Raw genomic sequence first — 23913 nt, forward strand, 5'->3', positions numbered from 1 at the left:
TGTATTTTAATGGTTAACAATTGACTTGCGTCGCATTGATTATATTTTAAAAGTAAATCAAAAGAAGAACTATCATCAACACCATGATCATAAAACAGCAGCAACAACAACAACGACAAAGCACTAATGGTTAATATTAAAATACAACAAATAGAAAAACGATCAACGCCGCCATCCATCAATGATATTGGGTAACTGATGATGCTGTTGTTTTTGTTGGTTACTGATCAATTGCAAAAAAGAGACATTTGCCGACAATCACTTAAATTGGCAACTAATCAAGACAATAAATTCCAAATTCACGAATACAAATGTCTGATAACGGGAATGGGACTTTGCTCAACATACACACCCTCGACGATGCAACAAACATATCCGAAGGAAATCGGATACACAAACTAAAAGAGGTAAGTGTGTGAACACAATCATAGCGATAGTCGGTCGTCGAATACTTCTTGATGCGATGGTCAGCGGCGTGTTGCCAAATCTATTCCAATTGGTTGTTGACGGTAAATGAGTGGAAATTTATGACTTCCAAGATTATTGTATTGGTTCTTCGCCTATCGTTACACATTAACCTCTCTTTTGTGTACAGGAAACAATAAAAATCGATTCGGTAAATGTAGTACATGCTGTAAGATGTTTTTTTTTTAAGTAGAGTTTCACTAAAACATTTCCCTTTTAATGAAGACGGGCTTGGATATTAGAGGGTTAAGGTAGAAACTCAGAAAAGATCCATCCCTTTTATTAATAAATCACCGCGTTGCAATGGTTAGCTAGCCCGGCTTGCATACAGATGGTCATGGGTTCAATTCCAGTTTCGACTGAACACCAAACTGCGGTGCGAATTATCCTCTCACAGCAATGCTGGTGACATTTCTGAGTGTTTCAAAGTTTTTCTCAGAGGTTTCACCGTAATGTGAAGCTCCGTTCCAATTCGGATATAAAAAGCAGGTTCCTTGTCATTGAGCTAAACATGAAATTGGGCATGACAAAAAAATCTTTCTTCTTCTTGTGCGATTTAAATAAACCGACCCGCGAAAAAACAAATTGTATACATCAAACTCACGTTCAATGTTGTGTTTTAGAGTGTAGCCAATGACGATAAATTATTGTTAACACCAGCTTTTCGAGAAGTCTTACGAATACAATTCCAAAAACTCACTTTTTGCGTATTCTTAAATTAACATTCGATATTCTAAGAATTCGGGTATTTTTCATTTTTATCAAATCTTCCTCCAACATCTTCAAAATTTACTGGTTTGGAGAAATTGAAAATAAATTTAAAATGCATAAATTTACTATTGGTGATGGGGGGCCTGTCGTTTATAATATTTTGTCAACATTTCAATAATACATTGACATCATTTCAATTGAAATGTCCCCTTATACACACACATCTACAAGTGCCAGGGGGATATTCCCAGTAATAATTTGAAGAATGACGAATTTTATTGGCGTCATAAGGTTATTACCAATCAAAAGAAACGAACTGCAAAAATAACCACAAATGTGAAATAAATATTATGAAAACCAAAATTAATTTTAAAACACAATACAAAAAATCAGTTATTGATGCATTGCCATAAATCTATTACGAATAACACCACGTGAGCATCAAAACACAACATATGAATTTGACTCACCACGAAAAACATTTTCTTTTCCTATCCCACCACCACCACGCACACTCTAGTTGATCGGTCAAATCAATATTTAAAAAAATATCTAAAGTAATTTAAGCCCCGAAATGACTATGTTTTTGTTGTTGTTTTTTTTATTTTTTGTATAGAAAAGTGGGCGGGGTGTACGCGAATCAATTGAAAATGAAACCAATCAAATCAGGAGGCTCGTGTGTTCGCTTAACTCGTTCGATTGAAATTAAAATTAGTACTAAATTTGAACTAGAAAATCTAATGTGGTAGCACACATTATTGCCACCAACTAAACAGCACGATCTTTGCATCTCTTTGAGATTAGTCAGATTGTGGGTATGTTTGTTTGATTGTTTGGTGATAATGATAGTAGCCAGCAAGCCAACAGTAGTATAAAATACTGCGCTAACAGCACTTATAAATATTGTTAAAAAAAGATCTGTGTACATTAGGGTAAGCATATTTTCTCAACTTAATGTTTACGAAATATTCAAAATTCGTAGCTGATATTTCCTACTGATGTTAGGAAATTTGGGGACAATATAGAGACTTTTGCAACTGAGGTGTAAAATGTCACTATTAGAGCAGTGTTATGCAGTTTACGTTGAGAAATTAAAAGCAATATTACGATTGTTTTTATTTAGTAGTGGATACAAAGTTTTTCTGGGCTTTTCATAGTATATTAGTAACATCACTTATGATTATTTGTTGAAATTCATAAATTTTAAATTTTTTTGTAGTCCGTCTGGCTATGATGCACAAAGCGAAAACAAATCAGGTGATATTTAATTATTTTATTTGAATGTATGAGAATATTGGCTACTTGTCATTGACTTGCTTGTGATTTGCTCTCTCAGTAAAAGAGTGTTTTACTTATATGTTATATTCTGATTTATGGCGTATTCTCAGTGTTGCCAACCGTTTTGAGTGAAAGCCATAGGGTTGTACAAGAACAAAGTAAAATCAAAGTTATTGTTAAATTTCATAAGTTTGTGAAGTGAAGAAGATGAGAAGTTCGCTTGAATATCGCCTATTAGAATTTGATTTACTTGTGATATGCTCTCTCAGTAAAAGAGTGTTGTTCCTGCTTTGTAGAGTGTTCTCAGTGTTATTTATTTATTTATTGTTTATTTTAATCATACAGTAAATGTATGATAAAAAAAGAAAAGAAAGAAAAGTAGCATTGGGTGCTAAGGCCATCAGCTATGTTCTCAGTGTTATTATTGTTATTTTGTTTGAATTTATGAGAATATTGGCTAGTTGACATTGACTTCCTTGTGATTTGCTCTCTCAGTAAAAAGAGTGTTTTACTTTTATGGTATCTTCTGATTTATGGCGTATTCTCAGTGGTGCCAAACATTTTGAGCGAAAGCCATTGTGTTGTACAAGTACAAAGTAAAATCAAACTTATTGTTAAATTTCATAAATTTGTGAAGTGAAGAAGATGATAATTTCGTTTGAATATTTGAGAATATTGTCTACTTGACTTTGATTTCCTTGTGATTTGCTCTCTCAGTAAAAGAGTGTTGTTTCTGCTTTGTAGAGTGTTCTCAGTGCTGCCAACCACCATGAACGAAAGCCATAGTGGGCAATGGTTTTATTATCTCCTCTCAGTAAAACAGGTGATATTTGTGAGCTTACCTATACCTAGGTGACAGCTCATCCAGTTTTTGTTGTAATTTCATCTACTATTTTTTTTGGAAATCTGTCTATCAGGTAACGAACAGTTAGCACAGGAATCAGTAATGACATTTTATACTATGAGTTCCATAAAAGCTTTAAAGGGAACAAATTGTTTTCTTGTTTTCGCCAACATATTCCACTGAAATAGTTCATGGTATTGTTGTTAGGTGTTTTTCTGATATCTTCTTTGATCGGAATATTTTTCTTTAAATGATGATGAATTTGCAAAAATGTCGAAAACTAATTGGGACCAATTAAAATAGATCAGCTTTAGTTCACATAGTAATAGTTTGCTAATTAAAATAAATCTTAGCTGAAACGAAAAATTCTTGCCGCAACCTATAAACAACGGTAGACATACACACACATCTATACACTGTTTTAATATTATCGCGTTATAATGAACGACAGCTATCAGTAATACAAAGAAAATAATCTATGTATGATGACTTTCTGATGTAAATGTGTATGTGTGTGTGTGAGAATTTATATTGTATTATATACGTGAATATATTATAAACTCGGCTATCAGCTATTGCCAAGTGATGGTGACGACAAACGACGACAGAAAGTCTAGCATGTTTGCCAGTGCATATACATACATTTACCCGCATACAAATACGAGTATATGAATAAAAGAATGAATAATAATATTTATATACAGAGATGGACAATCTATTCGTAGTAGTGTGTAATTTGTAAATGGTATAAGGTGTTGCCGTATTTTTTTTAAATACTTTGATAATTCCCGTTAAGAATGGCGTATACATGAACATATATCCGTATCCGGTTATGCTGCAATGCTGCTGAGATAACTCCATTGATGTCAACTTCAATGAATCACCCATATATGGTAATCGTTTGTTTTTTCCTCTACTCATTGTTGGCCAAAACTCAAGTGATGCAATCTCTAAGTTAAGCTATACCAACATCCGATTATGTACTACTTGTTCCTTAAGCAACAAATTAAAAAAAAAAAAAAAAAACAACAACAACAACGTGAATACCCCATGAAATGACATTGATTCCATGATATCTTTATAAGACTCCATTATTAAGTGCAATCATCATCTTTCATCGTCGTCGGTACATGATACAGAACCTGTTTATCTCTAAAGGCCATACTGAAGCGGACCAATCTCCACAATGGACGACCACATGCCAAAGAATAAGAGTAAGAGTTAAATATTTTGATAGGCCGATTAAATTCTTTGTAGATTGTTGACACGTTTTTTTTTTGTAGTGGTATGATGTAGAATTGCAATTGCAGTTTAAATATCGAACAAAATCCAAATATAATTGTCCTACATTTGGAAAAGTATAGTATTTGGAAATTATAGAAGGTAATGCAATAAAGATGGTTTGGCAACGCTGCTGTCGACATTTATACAGAAGACCCAAAACGGCTTTGTCAATTTTCACAAATTTTAAATCATAATGTTAATCTTATAAAAACTACCAAAACAATGTACCATGGTAGAGTAACGAAGAAATCATCCTCACGATTTTGAGATAAGAGCAATATAAATATAATGTTCTTCCAATCAAATCAAAAAATGGAAAAACTTTAGTTCAGTTTCGCAACAAAAATGTAAAAGATTTATATGAACTAATTAAATTAAATTAGTTTTTATTGATTTTTAGATATATTTTATTTTCATGAAGCTCTGTTAGCGCTACGTTAGCTAACGAACTTTTAAACCAGGCTATGTACATATCTGTCATCTTGCGTATATATACCATATGCCAGTTAGGAACATAACTACCGATATTTTTCCGTTAAAGTTAACCGGAGAAAAGATATTTCTATTTTTCTTTATGTTAACTGGCAGTTAAAGCCTAATGGAGGTACATGAAAATGGCCGTAAAAGTGTAATTTTGCCATTGTTACAATTTTGAGCTAATTTTGCTTAAACCTTTTCTATTTTTTTATTGCATCATGTCACTCTATCCTATTCCATTTTGTTGCATGTTCGTTATTGTAATTATTCGACATGGGTGGTAAAGAAAAGCGAAACAATGTAACAATTTTTCATACCATTTATCAATATACATACTACAGTTAAGCTTAAATGTGGTTACTCTATTTACTCCTTTTTAAAAATTTTGGTGTAGCCAACAACGTAAATATGTTTAATACAATTTGACCGTTCTAACCCAATTTATCCTTTATAACGTCTATTTGTTTGTTTTATTAGTATTTAAATGAAACAGTTTAAACGAATACTTTTGAATTCAAGTGTAATTTCATTGTTATTTCAAGTATGTATGTTGGAGTTGCCACCCATTAGTTCGTAGTAAAGAATGGGTGTGTATTTGTTATGTCTGCTGATCGTATTTAGCCGCAACAAAAGATCAGGCGGCAAGGTGAGCTTGAAACTCGATTTGTAAGAGCACCCAATAATTTTCAAGTTGTAGTGGGGTTTACATTTTCTTGCCAATTACCAACTTCATGGTGGCATAGAGCATAGACTGGATCAGGGATGAAAAAGTTGGTACGTTTTTGTTTCATTGCTTTTTGGACCATAGTTCATGGCAATTTGGTATCATTAATGCAAACAAAGCTCAAATAGCAATCAATTAACTCTACTCAATTAAAGTATCAATTAATTTTTTAATTGAATCAATTAATTTTTTAATTGACCCTCAATTAATTAATACTATCATTTCTATGATTGAAGACATTTCAATTAAAAAATTAATTGGATCAATTAATTTCGTGATTGAATCAGACACAACATTTTTTTTGTGTACCATAGATGCAAGAAAAGCTGTACTGTCAAGATTATGTTATATATCACTTCTGAACAATATTGTTATTGAAATGAGCAATTATATCCGCGCTGTGTAGAATCTGCTCTAAATCAGGACATCTGTCACAAAAATCAGCGCTAATTTGTAAGCAGTTGATACTGTCTCTCCCCTTGCAATCCTGCTGAGATAGTGTTCCATTTTTTGCTGGGATGCATTTGAACGCAAATTGAAACTTCGACAATTGTTGCGCAAAAAATCGGATGTAGCTACAGCACCAATAAAAAAGTCAGCCCACCATAAAAGAAAATTTGGATTTTTTTCTAAAAATTTTAACTAAAATATTTTACTAATTGAAATATGACACATATAAGTTAATAATTATTAAATATTATTAATAATTATTAAACAAAATTTATTAAAAATAATAATTTTTTCTGTTGTTTAAGACAATTTAATATTTTGAAGGAAAACATTTTAGTTAAAAATTGTTAAAATATCTTTAGCACTATATGATGTTCAAGACACACAATTTAAGGAAAATTTACTTATATCAGAAACTTGTGATCACAATCTAAATAAACTTCGCCCATGTTAGGAAAATGTGAACTATTTAGTAAAATTTGTCATAGGACGGATATCCACCATTTCAACAGCCGTTGCACTGAATTTACATCACTTCTTAAGGTGTAATGCGAATTCAGAGTGTTGGATGTGAATTAAGAAATCTTGTGATATATGACCAATGAATAATTTTTACATTGTTTTATGATTTTTAATGCATTCTAATGTTTGTCTGGAACGTTTGACATCAAATACATTCAAAAATTTACTATTTTTCTAGAATGAATTGAGCTTTTAGCCTATTTGAAACAAAAAACAATTAATTTCCCATTAAAAATATGAAAAAAGTGAGTTATAAAAAAATTGGCTCAAATGAACTTCCTGTGCAGTTAAAATAAAGAACATCTATGGGAGGACATTTTTGGGAGTGCTTTCAAAGTTGTTACTTTAGAATAACTGCCAAATTTTTTTGGTGTATTTTGTACCAAATACCTCATATAGGCTACATAGACTTTAGTCATGGACCACTTGACGTATTGCACCTTTTGGTGGAAAAAGTACTTTTTTCTAAATAGCTTCTTTTCGTAGCCATTTATCATCCCTGGGTTCAATATATTTATGGCAAAAAAAACACAACAGTAACGCAAATGTTAGTTTGTCATGCATGTTAAGAGGTTTTGTACATATGGATGGCTATACATGTGTAACTTTTAATTTTAGCTCAATCTGTTAAGCTGTTATTACTCTGTTGCATATTAATGCGATTTGTTGTTGTTGTTGTTCTTGCTGTTATTTGTTTTGCTGTAGTTGCAGCAGCATTTGTTTTAAGTGAGCGGCAAAGTAAGCGATCGTGTTGCTTGTTAATCGATTCGTTGTAACAACAATCCCATATCTAGTAAACTAAAGTTGTGTCCCGACAATGTATGTATGTATGTATGTTTAAGCCATAATCCATCCATCCATCGCAGCCATTTGGGCGACTATGCTTGCCGTAAGATTCATGTATTCATGTGGGGTAGCTAGTCGACTGGTTGGCTGGTTGATTTTGCTTTGTAATCTACTAACTCTTGGTGTTGATTGCTTTAGAAAAATACAACACAACCTCAAGAAATATCCAGATTAGATGGTAATTGCAAATAGACAAACACACTTATTTACATAAATATAACCCCACTTACTTTGTCATGTGGATAACGTATATATGGTAGTGTGTGTGCGCCTTGTATTAATTGTAAGAAAATCATTTTAATGTTTTTCCCCACTCTAGATCATTGAATTTCCGTTGCTGTTGTTTTAGAGTTTTTTTTTTTTAAATTATAATTGATTTATTTTTAGCCATAATTAAACTGGTTTTGTTTTACTAGCATTTAAACATAGTTTTATACTCTATACCCTATGACCACCATACGTAAGTAACCAGTTTAAAGTCTACCCATATTATCTTCACTGTTGTCAAGAGTTGAGTACACGCAGTACTTATAATAAATCTCTGCGCTTTAGTATTTATTGATTTTTTGTGGCTTACGATTGAGGTAAAATATAGATTTTCAATGACGCACGTATTCTATTTTAATATAAAAAATCCTCTTAAATTCATGTAATACGAGATAAATGTCATGGTGAAATGGCAGGAAATTCAAATTAAAAAAATACAAGAGAAATGTTTTACGTTTCTCAAAAACAAAAAAAAAAATCCCCTACACCTAATACAGCAATAGCAATCACTAACATAAAAAACAACAAAAAGAAAAGTTGTCATATCTGCATATAGATTCGACCTGAGGTCTAATACAAAATAACCACGACTTGAGTTTACAAAAGCATTTTGATCCATTGCATTTAGAAACAAAGTTGTTCCTGATGGAATTCAAGCGTGCTTTATATTTGAAAAGTGAAGGCCAGATTTTATCAAAATCCCCACCGCAGTGGTAAAACACTTGCTCGTGAGATGAACATAACGCGAGAACGGATGTAACACATATTGAAAAATGAGATTGGACTAAAGCCGATGCCCAAAAAGTCAGACTGAAGAGAGCCAAGGAGTTGCTACAAGGCACGCTTGATAAAGTTGACACTTTTGTGCTTTTTTTGATACATTTCGATTGGCAAAAGCACCGTGGCACGATCGCGAGCCATTTATAGAGTTATTCTGCCCTAGGTTAGGTTAGGTGGCAGCCCGATGCATCAGGCACACTTAGACTATTCAGTCCATTGTGATACCACATTGGTGAACTTCTCTCTTAACATATCACTGAGTGCTGCCCGATTCCATGTTAAGCTCAATGATAAGGGACCTCCTTTTTATAGCCGAGTCCGAACGGCGTTCCACATTGCAGTGAAACCACTTACAGAAGCTTTGAAATCCTCAGAAATGTCACCAGCCCTAAATCCGAACATTTCTCAAAATTATAAATAACGGACATTGAAGAAATAAACCTATTCCAAAATTAGTATGTTCTAGTTTTTATTACAGGATCTCAACATTTAGAGAGGAATATTGTCTATACCTCATTCGCACGCAACTGTGATTTTTTTCCGCCACACTGAGGAATAGAGTATTATAAGATAAGACGAAATACACACATGGTGTCTTTAGCAATAATGCTTTGAACCGACCCCTGAGCTGGTTGCCACAGTTGGTAGAATTTTCCAAAAATTGTAATTTTTTTTTGCTGTTTTGTAGATTGGTAGAATTCTTGATTTTGAAAAGAGGTATTTCTTTATACATTTTTTATTGATATAAACTTTTGACAAAATTTTCTATAGAAATAAAATTTTCACAAAATATTCTATAGAACAAATTTTGACAAAATTTTCTATAGAAATAAAATTTTGACAAAATTTCATATGGAAATAAAATGTTGACAAAATTTTCTATTGAAATAAAATTTTGACAAAATTTTCTATAGAAATAAAATTTTGACAAAATTTCCTATGGAAATAAAATTTTCCCAAATTTTCTATTGAAATAAAATTTTTACACTAATAGAAAAAAGTTATATTAACGAACGAAACGTTATATTAACGAACGAAACAAATTCGTTAATACAACGAAATTTTTCGCTATTATAACGTATTTTCTGTCAATCAACGTAACGTTTCGTACTATTAACGAATATTTTCATTGTATTAATGAAAGTGTTTCGTTATATCAATGAAAATTTTTCATTGGTTGACTTTTAATGAAATTTTCTTTGTGTGTACAAAATTTTCTATAGAAGGGTAAGTTAGGTTAGGTGGCAGTCCATTCAGTCCATTGTGACAAAGATAATTGAGTGTAACAAGATTAAGCATTGTGCTCTTATAAAGAGAAAACAAATGTCAATGTGTAGAGGGCTATGAGAAAAAAATTGTTTTATTTGTCAATTTTTCCCAAGGCAGCTCTGCCCAGGAATAAATTAAAACAGCAACATTCACATAAAACCTTAAACCATAATAAATTTGACAAAATTGTCTATAGAAATAGAAATGTTGATAAAATTTTCTATAGAAATAACATTTTCTCGGAAATTTCTATAGAAATAAAATTTTAACAAAATTTTCTATAGAAATAAAATTTTGACAAAATGTTTTATAGAAATAAAATGTTGACAAAATTTTCTATAGAAATAAAATTTTGACAAAATTTTCTATAGAAACTAAATTTTGACAAAATTTTCTATAGAAATAAAATGTTAACAAAAATGTCTTTAAATTCAATATAAAACATTTCGTTCGAATAAAACAATATTTTTTTATATAATAACCATAAACATTTGATCAACAACTTCAAAATATTTTTTTTTTAATTTGGTAAAATTTTCTTCAAATTTTGGTGGATTATTTTTTGGCACGAGTGGCAACCGTGATACAAATACTGTAGATGTAAAATTAGGTATAGCTCCTAGATGTATGAAATAAAAAAAAAAAAAACTCTTTTTTTGCTGGATCTAAACGTGTAAGCGAACTGCTTCTATTCAAAATTTTTGAACGGAGCTAATATCGTCATTTGTGGAGCAAAAATCGGAAATTTTTGGAGTAAAAAATCGTCAAAATGCCGATAAAACGACAAAATTGGCAGCCCTGGTTGCTGCTCTTGTACGAGAGAATCAGTTTATTAACAAACAATATGATGATGTTCACTTGCCTTACAGGTCAGCTGAATTCGATGGGCCACCAGAACTCCCCGCTTGTGTTCATCGACCGTGGGGTCAAAATAAATGCCGAAAATTATGAGGAAAATGTCCTAAAGACAGTATTGAATCCCTTCGGCAGACAAATATTTCGTCAGCAAACTATGGACAATCCAACGGGACTCACATCATCGCACTCAGCATGAGCAAACCAAGAATTGCTTAAAAAGTAGGCTTCTACAATTATGGTAAACACATAACTGTAAAAGTGAGACATACCTTCTAATTTCTCTCTTCTCTTGCCAATTCTCCTATTTTTTCTTATATAGTGATCAGGATTTTGCTTGTATTGAAATTCTTGGGAAATAAGAGTATTTCTTGACATTTTTGTTTTAATCATGTAATTCATTCATTATATTAAAATAAAAATTCTCTTTGCAGATCTTGATCGTTACTCATTCAGTTTGTCTAATTGAGATTCATTGAGAATTTTTGCGAAAGGCATCGCAATTGAAATCTATTTTAAAAATGCTCTTACCGAAAATAAATTTAACGCATATGGCCGGAAGTAATGAGTGAGAATGATTCTTGTGTTGTAGTTTTCTTTTTGTTTGTTTTATTTGGCACACCAATCAATCATTCTTAGACAATTTTCAATTTATTTTCCTTATTTTATTTTATTTGTTTTCGTTTTGTTTTCATTTCTCCTAACGGAGTGTATATTTCAGAATGAAATCCTATTTTTTTGCTAAAAATTATTAAGAAAACGGAAATGAATCATATTGAAAATTTCAAGTGTTAAGAAAATTGTGTGCGAATTTCAAATAGGATAGGATATGTTCGTAATATTGAATGAGTAAATTTCAATTAGAAATAATTCTTAAAAAAGCATTTCGTGTGCACTTTTTTAATTTATAATTTATGAGCTTAGCTAATATCGATATTTATTGATTTGAATCGGCTACGCCCACTTAACTATTTCACCATCCCGGTCTTTGATATTGCGAAGCTTTATTGTACTGTGCAACAGCTACAATATGGTTGAGATAAGTGAATAAAAATATCCAATTGAAATTATTAGTATTATATGTATTTTTGTTTTGCATTAATTTCTATTAATAATTGTGGTGATTTTTCTATTGTGTAAAGTAGTTAGTATATTGCAGACATTATAGGTGTAAGAAACTTGTTTTATTACCAAAAATGGCAAAACATTTATTCGCCTTGTGTTGCAATTAAACCAGCAACTACACTGAAAAAAAGCATACTCGGTTCCAAAGATTTTGTCTTTACTTTAAAAAATTTGGTATTGATTCCGAGCCAAAGAAGCGGAGAATACAAGTAAGGATACTTTTAAGACACAATTCTCTTTTAAATTTAGGTTTTGTGTACTTGCTTCTAGGAAGCAAATTTTAATTTTTCGCTTTCTCAGCTTTTTTTCTTCATATGCTATCAAAGTCCTTTAAAAACGAGTTAACGGCAACTTTATTTTCCAAATTAGGACTCGACTTCCAGTAGAAATTATGCTATGTTTGAAGTAAAAAACTTCTTTAAAATAAAGTTTTGAAAAACATGTCCTATATTTGAACGATTTTTCGCTTTGTAGTCAAGATGCAAAAAGACAACAAATTTAAAGACAATTTCATTAAATTTAAGAAATTTTCTGAATTATTAAAGTCAAGTTGACCTTAGCCTATAAATTTTTTCTTTCATGTTAAGATACCCATTTTTAATTCAAATCACTTAATTATAAGGACAATACGACTTCATTGAAAAGTTTATCGACTTTTGGACAAGGAAAATAACTTTATTTTAGAGAAATGCGTCTTCTATGCTAAGCAAAATTTGTATTCGTATTTTAAAGACATGAAATCTTTGACTTCACGACAATATTTTTTTCAGTGTACACAGAAAAAAAGTCCGTTAGACTATAGCTAAAATTAACCATGAATTTATTAAAAAAAATAATATTTAAAATTTGTTAAGTAATTTCTCTCTAGCCCAATGAAATTTTATTTATTTCAAATAAGTCTCAATAACTTTCTGAAAATACACAGTAAAGTTGAATTTATTAAAAAAAAATAATTTTTAAAATTAAATTAAAAAAAGTATTTTTCCCCAGTCCAATGAAATTTTCTTTATTTCTAGGAAAAAAAGACTATTAAACTATTGCTAAAATTAAACATGAATTTATTTAAAAAAATTAAATTTAAAATTTGTTAAGTAATTTTCTCCAGCCCAAAGAAATTTTATTTATTTCAAATAAGTCTCAAAAATTTTATGAAACTACACAGTAAAGTCTGTTGTTAAACCATGAATTTATTAAAAAAAATGAAATTAAAAAAGTAAATTTCTCCATTCCAATGAAATTTTTTTATTTCTAATATTTCTCATTTTATGAATAAAACGTGGGTATAAAGTTCAATGACCGTACAAATAACTTCAATGCTAACGAAAGCAGACGACATTTTTCCTACACTTCTTAAAAATAGTAAGAATGAAGTTTGACACCAATTTTTTTTCTAAATAATAAATTAGTAATAATATCTGGTTTTGTGAGAAGGAAAAATTTTTTATATGGCAGTTAAAAATTCAAAAAACTTTCAAGTAACTTTTCGTTATTTTAACAACGCATTATGGAAATCTCACAAACTCATTACAGTTTTTAATGGTGTTACGGAAAAAATCAAAATATAGTCCACACTGTACACCTGTTTCGGATTTCCAGATCCTTGTCAATTTTCTTTATTAGACCATAATTATCTTATTTCATTCTTTTAATATTTCTCCAATTATATATAAATAAATAATCGTATCAAATGACTTATTGAGTGACAGTGAATCCAGGAGATATTATAAAATAGATTTAAATGGATTATTATTCCAGATTTAGTTTTAAATGTATTATTATACGATTATTGATATTTGTATAATCTCATCTTAACGTGAGTTTCTATTCTGTAAGACTATTTCTCGCTCTCACTCTCTCCGTTTCTGTCAACAATGGCGCCTTATTAGTCAACTTTTATAGAACTTTATGACAATAATCCATTTCTGGCAACCACGAACAAGCTAGCATTGATCATGCTCATACGTTTTATTTCTTATTTTGTAATATTTTTCTGACATAATATTCTTTTCATTTTTATTATTTCACATAAAAATTCAATTATTTGCCCATAAAAATGGAAATAAAATTAAACAACAAAATGCGATTCGAAATAAAAACGCAAACCATAGGGGGGCCCCCAAAAACTAACAATAAATTGTTTATGCACTTCATTGTCAGCGCATGTAGCGAAATGCTTCTAGACTCTTTAAAAACTACTGCCAGCCCCATCGCTAATTATGTTTATTGCAATGGAAAGTGTTTTGAGATGACTACTATACGATTAAAAGAAACAGCTTAAACTGCAAAAAAATAGGGGCCCGATACGGTCACATGCTGAAAACAGTCGACAGTCACTCCTGATCACAGTGGGGCATGACATTTATAGCATAAATGTTTATAATGTCATTAAAGAATATGATGGGGAGGGTATGATGATAGTTGTGATGTTTATGATTCCACTACAATATGTCACACATTCTGAATCTTACTTGAGATCTATTTATGGTCGTATGATGTGCAACAGTAGCTATAAATATCATATGAAAAGGAAAAGGGATATAAGTTAATGAGCTTTGAAGGATTTTTTTGTTTGCTTATTCCTTCGTGTTTACTGCTGGATTTTAATATGAATCATAATAACTACATACATTTATTGTTACTGTACTCAGAGGAAGGCGAAAATATACATCACTGTAATGTAATGATGCTTAATAAGTTTGAGAAATTTTTTTTAAAGAGATCTAAATTTTTAACAAAATTTTTTGTAGAATTTTTGACAAACTTTCTATAGAAATCAAATCTATAGAGATCAAAATTAAAAAAAAAAAAAACAATTCTATGGAAATAATATTTTTTCGGAATAAAAAAAAAAATAAAAAGTTTGATACAATTATAGAAATAAACATTTTGACAGAAATTTCTATAGAAATAAAGGTTGATGTAGGTTAGGTTAGGTTAGGTTATGTGGCAGCCCGATGTATCAGGCTCACTTAGACTATTCAGTACATTGTGATACCACAGTGGTGAACTTCTCTCTTATCACTGAGTGCTGCCCGATTCCATGTTAAGCTCAATGACAAGGGACCTCCTTTTTATAGCCGAGTCCGAACGGCGTTCCGCATTCCAGTGAAACCACTTAGAGAAGCTTTGAAACCCTCAGAAATGTCACCAGCATTACTGAAGTGGGATAATCCACTGCTGAAAAACTTTTTGGTGTTCGGTCGTAGCAGGAATCGAACCCACGACCTTGTTTATGCAAGGCGGGCATGCTAACCATTGCACCACGGTGGCTCCTACTACTATCAAACCCCTAAACCTACTATCAAACCCCTTTTTCTGTATCAAAACGATCGTCCACCTAACCGTCCTGCAGGTCATTAGTTTGTCAATTTGACAAACATCTACTCAGAAAAATTTTTTTCTGACTCAATCACGAAATAAATTAATCGAATTAATTTTTTAATTGAAATGTCTTCATCGCGAAAATGATAACACCAAACACAGAATTAATTGGAAATAAAAAATATAATGGATTGCAAAAATTGTTTTCTTCGGCACTTTCAATTATTTGTTTATTTTTAATGGTTCAATAAAAAATTGATTGAAAACTATGGATTTGAAAGAAAATTTAATGAACTGATGAGTAGTAATTATTTCCGAAAATAATTTAATTTATATTTTTAATTCGAAATATTTGTAATTTATTTAAATTATTAATAATATTATAATAAAAAAGTTGCAATAATTGTTTAAACTGAGTTTATTTTTAAATTTTATTAAAAAGATAATTATATCAGAAAAATTGATTACGTTTTCAACTTTAATCAACTTTTTGCTTGGAAACATTTTGGTGATATTTTTTCAGTGTATTTTTCCTTATTTCCTTGATAGCTTGATGACATCGATACCAAGCGATCTACATCCATATGAATATACACAAAAAAAAATCTGATTCAATCACGAATATAATTGATCCAATTAATTTTTCAATTGAAATGTCTTCAATCACAGAAATGATTGTATCAATTAAAAAATGAATTGAAAGTCAATTAAAAAGTTAATTGATCCAATAAAAAACTAATTGATATTATTAATTTTTGTGATTGATTTTTGTTTTAATTAAAAAATTTGTTGAATCAATTAAATTTTTAATTGAATATTTTTTAAAACTCAATTAAGACTTTAATTGGAAAATTTTTCCTGAACATTTTTCCTTTTTTTGTGCATATTATAATTATTATTATATTCGAGCTTTTTGGAAAAATAAGATAAATGGTTTATTTTAGTAAGTCTTTACAAGTCTGAACAGAAAATATGATGAAGGCATTGTAGTTATATGAAAAGGTAGTGAAAATGGATCTGTATAGGAAGAGAAATTCTCGTATGTTAGTTTCATTTAAATTTTCTATAGATCTTGAATAAATTTTCCGTAAAATTAAAAAATTTAAACAAAATTGTTAGTATGTTATAAAATTTTTAGCCTTCGTTTGCTGCGATCGAATCTTTGAACCACTTTTTTCTCTTGCCTTTATACAAGCTGGATTATAAAAAAGAAATTTTTTGTTGTTGTTAAAAAGTGGAGCTAAAGTTTATATTAACTTTTATGTGGTGGGCTAGAATTTAAGCAAAAATTTCTATAAATGCTAACTAAATTTTCTATAAAATAACAACAAAAAAATCCCCTCGCAAGATCCACACTAAAGGCTTAGGAAATTCGAAATAGCCAGCAATGAAAATGTGTATAGACAGGCTTGTGTCTTGCATGTTTTTCTTAATAATACCAATTCCTTAATCTTCATATTGTATATGAAAATTGTTGCTCGTATGACAAATTGTAATAATATGTATAACAATTAATTTGGATTGCATTGATACCAGGCTAATAAAAAAAAAATAAAATTAAATTATTTCCATATTTTATTTAATTTTGGCCTACGGTACGATTATAAGGATTTGGATTTCCTACGATGCGGTGATGGGCATTTATGAAATAAATAAAAACTTCCTTGGAACTTTGAACCTCTGTGGTTTAGTTGCTTGCATTAATACAAGCCGGATTAATTAACACAAAGTGTTTTCAGTTGATATGACTGTAGTAATATTACCCCATAAGTATTAGCATTAATGATTTCTTCCGTTCAACATATTTCCAAAGCGGTATTGGTCCCCTTCAAAAGGAGGTAAAATACATACATTGCAGACACAGGCAATTTAAAATTTCCGACAACATATTTCACTTCGTAAATATTTCTTCCCCCATTTTAAAAATGAAAAAAAACTAAAAACTTCAGTTCCACATTGCTTATGCATTGTTAAGTCCGTAAAAAAATATTTCTGTTAAGCCTTAATGGCGTTTAGAGGTTTTGGGTTTGTTGAAAGTAGCGCCAAAAATTGAATGCATCAGCAAAACATATTTTTGGCCTTCTTCCCATATTTTTGGGGTTTTTGATGGTTGATGCCTTTGCAAATAAATTCATTGCCAACAAGTTGAAATGTATATGAGCAACATAGCTGATGCAATATTTTAAAACAATATGCTCATGCCAGAAGCTCGAGCAATTGGTTTAAGAGTGAAATAACTCAAAAGTGAGCAAATATTTTTTTGATTTTTTTTAATATGATAGTCCACTTCACACTGGGTATTCATTTACTTATTGCGCTATATTAAAAAAAATTGATATGAAATTGTTTCAAATGTAGCATGATACAATAATAGGTGTAATTTTCTCTCTGAAATAGGTGACTAATTTTTTTAGAAGAAATTATTCTTCAAATATTATGCCGGCCTTTTATTATTTTAAAATTACAACAATATTTGTCAACAATATTATATTAGCAGTGAATAATGACAATTCAAAATTTTATGATAAATTTCTACTTAACCCTTTCACTACCGATGTCCACTTTGAAGGACATTCGAAAAGGACACCAAATTCTATTTTTCCACTTAGTTTCGATTTATTTCTCGATGTTATTTTAAAGTAGAGGCTTTAATCTAAATAAGCTATAAATATTTTCCATATTGGTGAGATCTAAAATACATGTTTGTAAACTTCTTTAGAAATAAACGAAAAATACGAAAATTTGAGACAATTTTTCTACTGTATGTTTCTAGTAAATGGACATTCATACGAAAACTATAGCTGACACATTTTCGGGTTCTTTTTTGTATTTTTGCTCACACTTTGAAGGACATTATAGGCCAAGTAGTGCTTATTTTCGTAAGGCTATTTGGTCACAATTCAAGAATCAAGTTTTCAAAACAAGCTCATATAGCTATTGAGGTAGTTGAGGTAGGTTTTCAAAATGGCAATTTTTGTTCTACATGCTGTTAGTACAAGTAAAAACAGAAGAATAATTTAAGTTTTTAACATTCGGTTTATTTCGGTAGTGAGAGGGTTAATTATAATAATATAGTGAATACTTCCGGTGCAACCGGAAATTAAAATTATTGACGTTATAAAAAGAGAACGTAGAACTTACAATCAGGGCTGTGGAGTCGAGTCAATTTTGCTCGACTCCGGCTCCGACTCCAGCATTTCTTATTAGCCTCGACTCCGATTCCGGAGTCGACTCCAGGTGGTGTACCTAAATCCCATTTTAACAGTATTCCAATTGTAATTTTAAGGCGTAATGTTCCAAACATAGACCGATATAAGTATTCTATTTTGCCATATGTGTTTATATGTCCTAAAGAACCCTACAAAATGTAATGTGTCGGATACAGAAAACAAACATAAACTGGCAGAAACTAGGACGGGCGGAATTTCAAATAACCACCACCATACAACAGATAACAGGAATAGCTGGGCAGTTACGAATATTGTTTCTGTATGAAACATCGATTTATAAATGGTCTATCAGTTATGGACATTAGAGGCCATTAATTTAATGTAAAGAATTTCGAGTGGCTTAGATGAAACAAACATTCTCCCAAAAAACTGGCTCCGATGGCACGTTGGCAGAGGTTTAATTTAAAATTACAGCTTCCAAGGACATCGGGTATATATGGAGATTTCTCAAGTAATTATCTCCATATACAAAATCTGGGCCGACGGGATATTTCCTTATTTATTTATGGATTGCAAATAACTCAAAATTTCTGACAAATCTTATGAAAATTTTAGACTGGGAAAAACTTGTTAAAACAAATCGGGAGATGGGTTTATATGTAGGTGCTATATCTCAAAATTGTCCGGTATGACCCATCTTCGAACTCGACATGCCTGCCAAAAAAAGTAGAACATTAGGTTCTACTGCTATATTGCCTTAAAATTGTAACTCTATCAAGAGTACATATATAGTCAAAAATAGATATTTTAATATGTTAAAAGTGGACAATACAATTGATCAATTCAGCCCATATTCTAGTAAAAACTACTTTTTATATCACCGTGAAATTTAACTCATATAAATACACTTTGAATGGCCTGAAATTCATTACTTCGTTTTCCGTCGCTAGATTAAAAACCCTAATGGAATCTAATTTGTCGAAATTTTTCTTTAGTTATAAAGATAGGAAGATTTTTTCGAAGTTTGTTTCGCCGGAGTCGGAGTCGAGCAAAATTTCTACGACTCCGGCTCCGACCCCGACTCCAGCAAAATCTTCAGACTCCGACTCCAAGACTCCGACTCCGACTCCGGCTCCGACTCCACAGCCCTGCTTGCAATACCTCTCTTTTTTTTCTCAAGAGTAGATATTTTTTCTAAAAAGAGATATTTAGACTTTCAAATTTCATTCGCTTACTTCATTTTTTTTCTTCCAATGTATGCCTTTGCTTTAAAATCGAAAATTTCCTTAATGTAAAGAAATATCTGCAAAAAAAATCTTTTTGTTACGACTCTCTTGAATATTCTTAATTTTGCAGCCATAAAATTCAATCTAATTCCATGTCAGTAAACTTAAGATATGTTATAGAAAATTAATAGTAGTAGTATGTAGTTGACAATTAATTCCACAATAAACATAACCATTTAAGGTAAATGTCTTAACTCTTTTAAGGTGTTGCTTGTTTCTTGGTATTGTTTCTTGAAAATGAAAGGAATTCAAAGATTAATGGTTTTCATGTGTCTGTCTATTCATGGTTTGCTACGTAAAACTACTAAATTGTGGGCAAATAGAAATTATTTAGAACATTTTAGATGTAATAATTAAATGTTGTTATGTGTTTATGTATTTGTGAAATTGTTCTTGAAATCAGAAAATTCTATTGTAAATTTTATATAAATTTCATCATGCAGATATTGTTTCGCAATAAACTAAAGTAAAATTAAAAGAAAATAAAACGTGGAAATATATTAAAAAACATTCAAATCCCTCGATTATGGAGTTTATGTAGAAAATTTCATTTTACATTTATTTATTGATTTGAATAATTTCTTTTAATCTTATTTATTTTATTTTTTTAATAATATAGATTGAATTTGTTAATTTGGTTTAATTTCATTTAACATAATTTAAATATTTTAATTATGATTTCCTTTATACAGCGTACACCTTTTTTTTTGCTTACTGTATATAAGTCAATATTAGTTAAATTTAATTCCATTAATTAATTTAGTTAAATTAATTTATTTTAACTGTAATTGCTTTAATTTTAATATTTTTATTTATTTATTGCTCCGCCCAACAAACATGGAATTACGCCAGATGCTATAAATAGCATGGTTTTAACTGAGAGCCACCGCGGTGCAATACATATCCTCCTTGCATACAAAGGGTCCTCGTTTCAATCCCAGTTTCGACCGAACACCAAAAAGTTTTTCAGCGGTGGTTATTCCCTCTCAGTAATGCTGGGGACATTTCTGAGTGCTTTATAAAAAAGAAGCGTCTCTAAATGGTTTCACCATAATGTGAACACGGTTGACACTAAAGCCAAAAATAATAATCTACCAACATTTGAAGAAAAGTTTACCCAAAAACTGCCAGTGTTTGATCAAATTTGTGGTTAATATTATGAAAAAACATTTCTTCAAAAGAAATGTTTTATATTTTTTTATTGTATGACATAAAAAAATCAAAAGCTTTAAAGATATTGATTTATTTTTATAGATTTTTTTTTCTACAAAAAAATTTTTTCAAAATTTATTTCAACAGAAATTTCTATAGAAAATTTTTTAAAAATTCTTTTTCTATAGAAGATTTTGTCAAAATTGTATTTCTATAGAAAATTTTGTCAAAATTTTATTTCTATAGAACATTTTGTCAAACTTTTATTTCTATAAAACATTTTGTCAAAATTGTATTTCTATAGAAAATTTTGTCAAAATTTTATTTCTATAGAAAACTTTTTAAAAATTCTATTTCTATAGAAGATTTTGTCAAAATTGTATTTCTATAGAACATTTTGTCAAAATTGTAGTTCTATAGAAAATTTTGTCAAAATTGTATTTCTATAGAAAATTTTGTCAAAATTGTATTTCTATAGAAAATTTTGTCAAAATTGTATTTCTATAGAAAATTTTGTCAAAATTTTATTTCTATAGGAAATTTTGTCAAAATTTTATTTCTATAGGAAATGTTGTCAACATTTTATTTCTATAGGAAATTTTTACAATTTTTTATTTGTATAGAAAATTCTGTCAAAGTTTTATTTCCATAAAAAATTCAGTCAAAATTTTATTTCTATAAAAAAAATTTTGTCAAAATTTTATTTCTATAAAAAAAATTTTGTCAAAATTTTATTTCTATAGAAAAGTTTGTCAATTTTTTATTTCTATAGAAAATTTCGTAAAAATTTTATTTATTTTGTCAAAATTTTATTTCTATAGAAAATTTTGTCAAAATTTTATTTCTTTAGAAAATTCTGTAAAAATTTTATTTCCATAAAAAATTCTGTCAAAATTTTATTTCTATAAAAAAATATTGTCAAAATTTTATTTCTATAGAAAATTTTGTCAAAATTTTATTGCTATAGAAAATTGTGTCAAAATTTTATTTCTATAGATAATTTTGTTAACAGTTTATTTCTTTAGAAAATTCTGTCAAAATTTTATTTCTATAGAAAATTTTGTCAACATTTTATAGAAAACTTTGTCAAAGTTCTATTTCTATAGAAAATTTTGCCAACATTTTTGTTCTTTAGAAAATTTTGTCAAAATTTTATTGCTATAGAAAATTGTGTCAAAATTTTATTTCTATAGATAATTTTGTTAACAGTTTATTTCTTTAGAAAATTCTGTCAAAATTTTATTTCTATAGAAAATTTTGTCAACATTTTATAGAAAATTTTGTCAAATTTTATTTCAATAGAAAATTTTGTCAAAATTTTATTTCTATAGAAAATTTTGTCAAAATTTTATTTCTATAGGAAATTTTGTCAAAATTTTATTTCTATAGAAAATTTTGTCAAAATTTTATTTCAATAGAAAATTTTGTCAAAATTTTATTTCTATAGAAAATTTTGTCAAAATTTTATTTCTATAGAAAATTTTGTCAAAATTTTATTTCTATAGAAAATTTTGTCAAAATTGTATTTCTATAGAAAATTTTGTCAAAATTGTATTTCTATAGAAATTTTTGTCAAAATTTTATTTCTATAGAAAATTGTGGTCAAAATTTTATATAGAAAATTTTGTCAAATTTTATTTCTATAGAAAATTTTGTCAAAATTTTATTTCTATAGAAAATTTTATCAAAATTTTATTTCTATAGGAAATTTTGTCAAAATTTTATTTCTATAGGAAATTTTGTCAAAATTTTATTTCTATAGAAAATTTTGTCAAAATTTTATTTCTATAGAAAAGTTTGTCAAAATTGTATTTCTATAGAAAATTTTGTCAAAATTGTATTTCTATAGAAAATTTTATTTCTATAGTTAATTTTGTCAACTTTTTATTTCTATAGAAACTTTTGTCAAAATTTTATTTTATAGGAAATTTTGTCAAAATTTTATTTCTACAGGAAATGTTGTCAACATTTTATTTCTATAGGAAATTTTAAAATTTTTTTTTTCTATAGAAAATTCTGTCAAAGTTTTATTTCCATACAAAATTCAGTCAAAATTTTATTTCTATAAAAAAAATTTTGTCAAAATTTTATTTCTATAGAAAAGTTTGTCAATTTTTTATTTCTATAGAAAATTTTGTCAAAATTTTATTTCTTTAGAAAATTCTGTAAAAATTTTATTTCCATAAAAAATTCTGTCAAAATTTTATTTCTATAAAAAAATATTGTCAAAATTTTATTTCTATAGAAAATTTTGTCAAAATTTTATTTCTATAGAAAACTTTGTCAAAGTTCTATTTCTATAGAAAATTTTGCCAAAATTTTTGTTCTTTACAAAAATTTTGTCAAAATTTTATTGCTATAGAAAATTGTGTCAAAATTTTATTTCTATAGATAATTTTGTTAACAGTTTATTTCTTTAGAAATTTCTGTCAAAATTTTATTTCTATAGAAATTTTTGTCAACATTTTATTTCTATAGAAAATTTTGTCAAAATTTTATTTCTATAGAAAATTTTGTCAAAATTTTATTTCTAAAGAAAATTTCTTGCATTCATAAAATTTCACTATACTTTAACTTCGGAATTTTCCATTTTGCGGATTGCCTCCCACAAATCAAAACCATAAGTCTTTCGGAGTGAAAACTACCAAAGGTCATTGAACTGATTGTGGAGAAATTAGCAGCGTAAATAATAAGTGAACAAGCACAGACACATTTTTAATTGATGTGGTATGATTGAGATCTTCAATGTTGGCAATCTTCAGACAAATTGCTTTGCATTAACCCCTATCTAAGAGCCGGAAAGAACAAGATCCATTCGACCTAGGCCATGGCAATCATTTTAAAATTAAAAGATGAGTGTTCGTTTTTATTTTTGGTTTTTTGCGACTTTATGGATTCAAGTGAAATTAAATTTGCACATATGTATGTTGTCGTATAACGTGGCCAGAAATCAGAACTTAGTGCAAAAGAAATGATATTTTCATTTAAATCGAACAAACATTAAAGGCTGGCAAAGATTTCATTCAATTTCAATCGACCGCAATTAAAAAAGAATGCTTAGTGAAGCAAAAGCTCCACCCTGGTCCT

The 23913-nt window shown here is 29.1% G+C and overlaps 1 protein-coding gene across 10 annotated transcripts in view; it reads right to left on the bottom strand.

Moving 5' to 3' along the window:
• Window positions 1–23913, bottom strand: part of ITP (ion transport peptide) — a 115183-nt gene that overhangs the window by 23303 nt on the left and 67967 nt on the right. The window contains exon 1 of one of the 10 annotated variants that reach the window (XM_075309266.1): window positions 1647–1894. The exons of the other annotated variants lie outside the window; for them this stretch is intronic. Within the exon in view, the coding sequence (XP_075165381.1) occupies window positions 1647–1658 (12 nt within the window). The 5' untranslated portion in view covers window positions 1659–1894. Of the gene's footprint in view, window positions 1–1646; window positions 1895–23913 lie in introns of those variants that run through there. 10 annotated transcript variants of the gene reach the window in all.

This window comes from Haematobia irritans, chromosome 5 (genome assembly GCF_050003625.1).
Source record: "Haematobia irritans isolate KBUSLIRL chromosome 5, ASM5000362v1, whole genome shotgun sequence".
Taxonomy (NCBI): Eukaryota; Metazoa; Arthropoda; class Insecta; order Diptera; family Muscidae; genus Haematobia; species Haematobia irritans.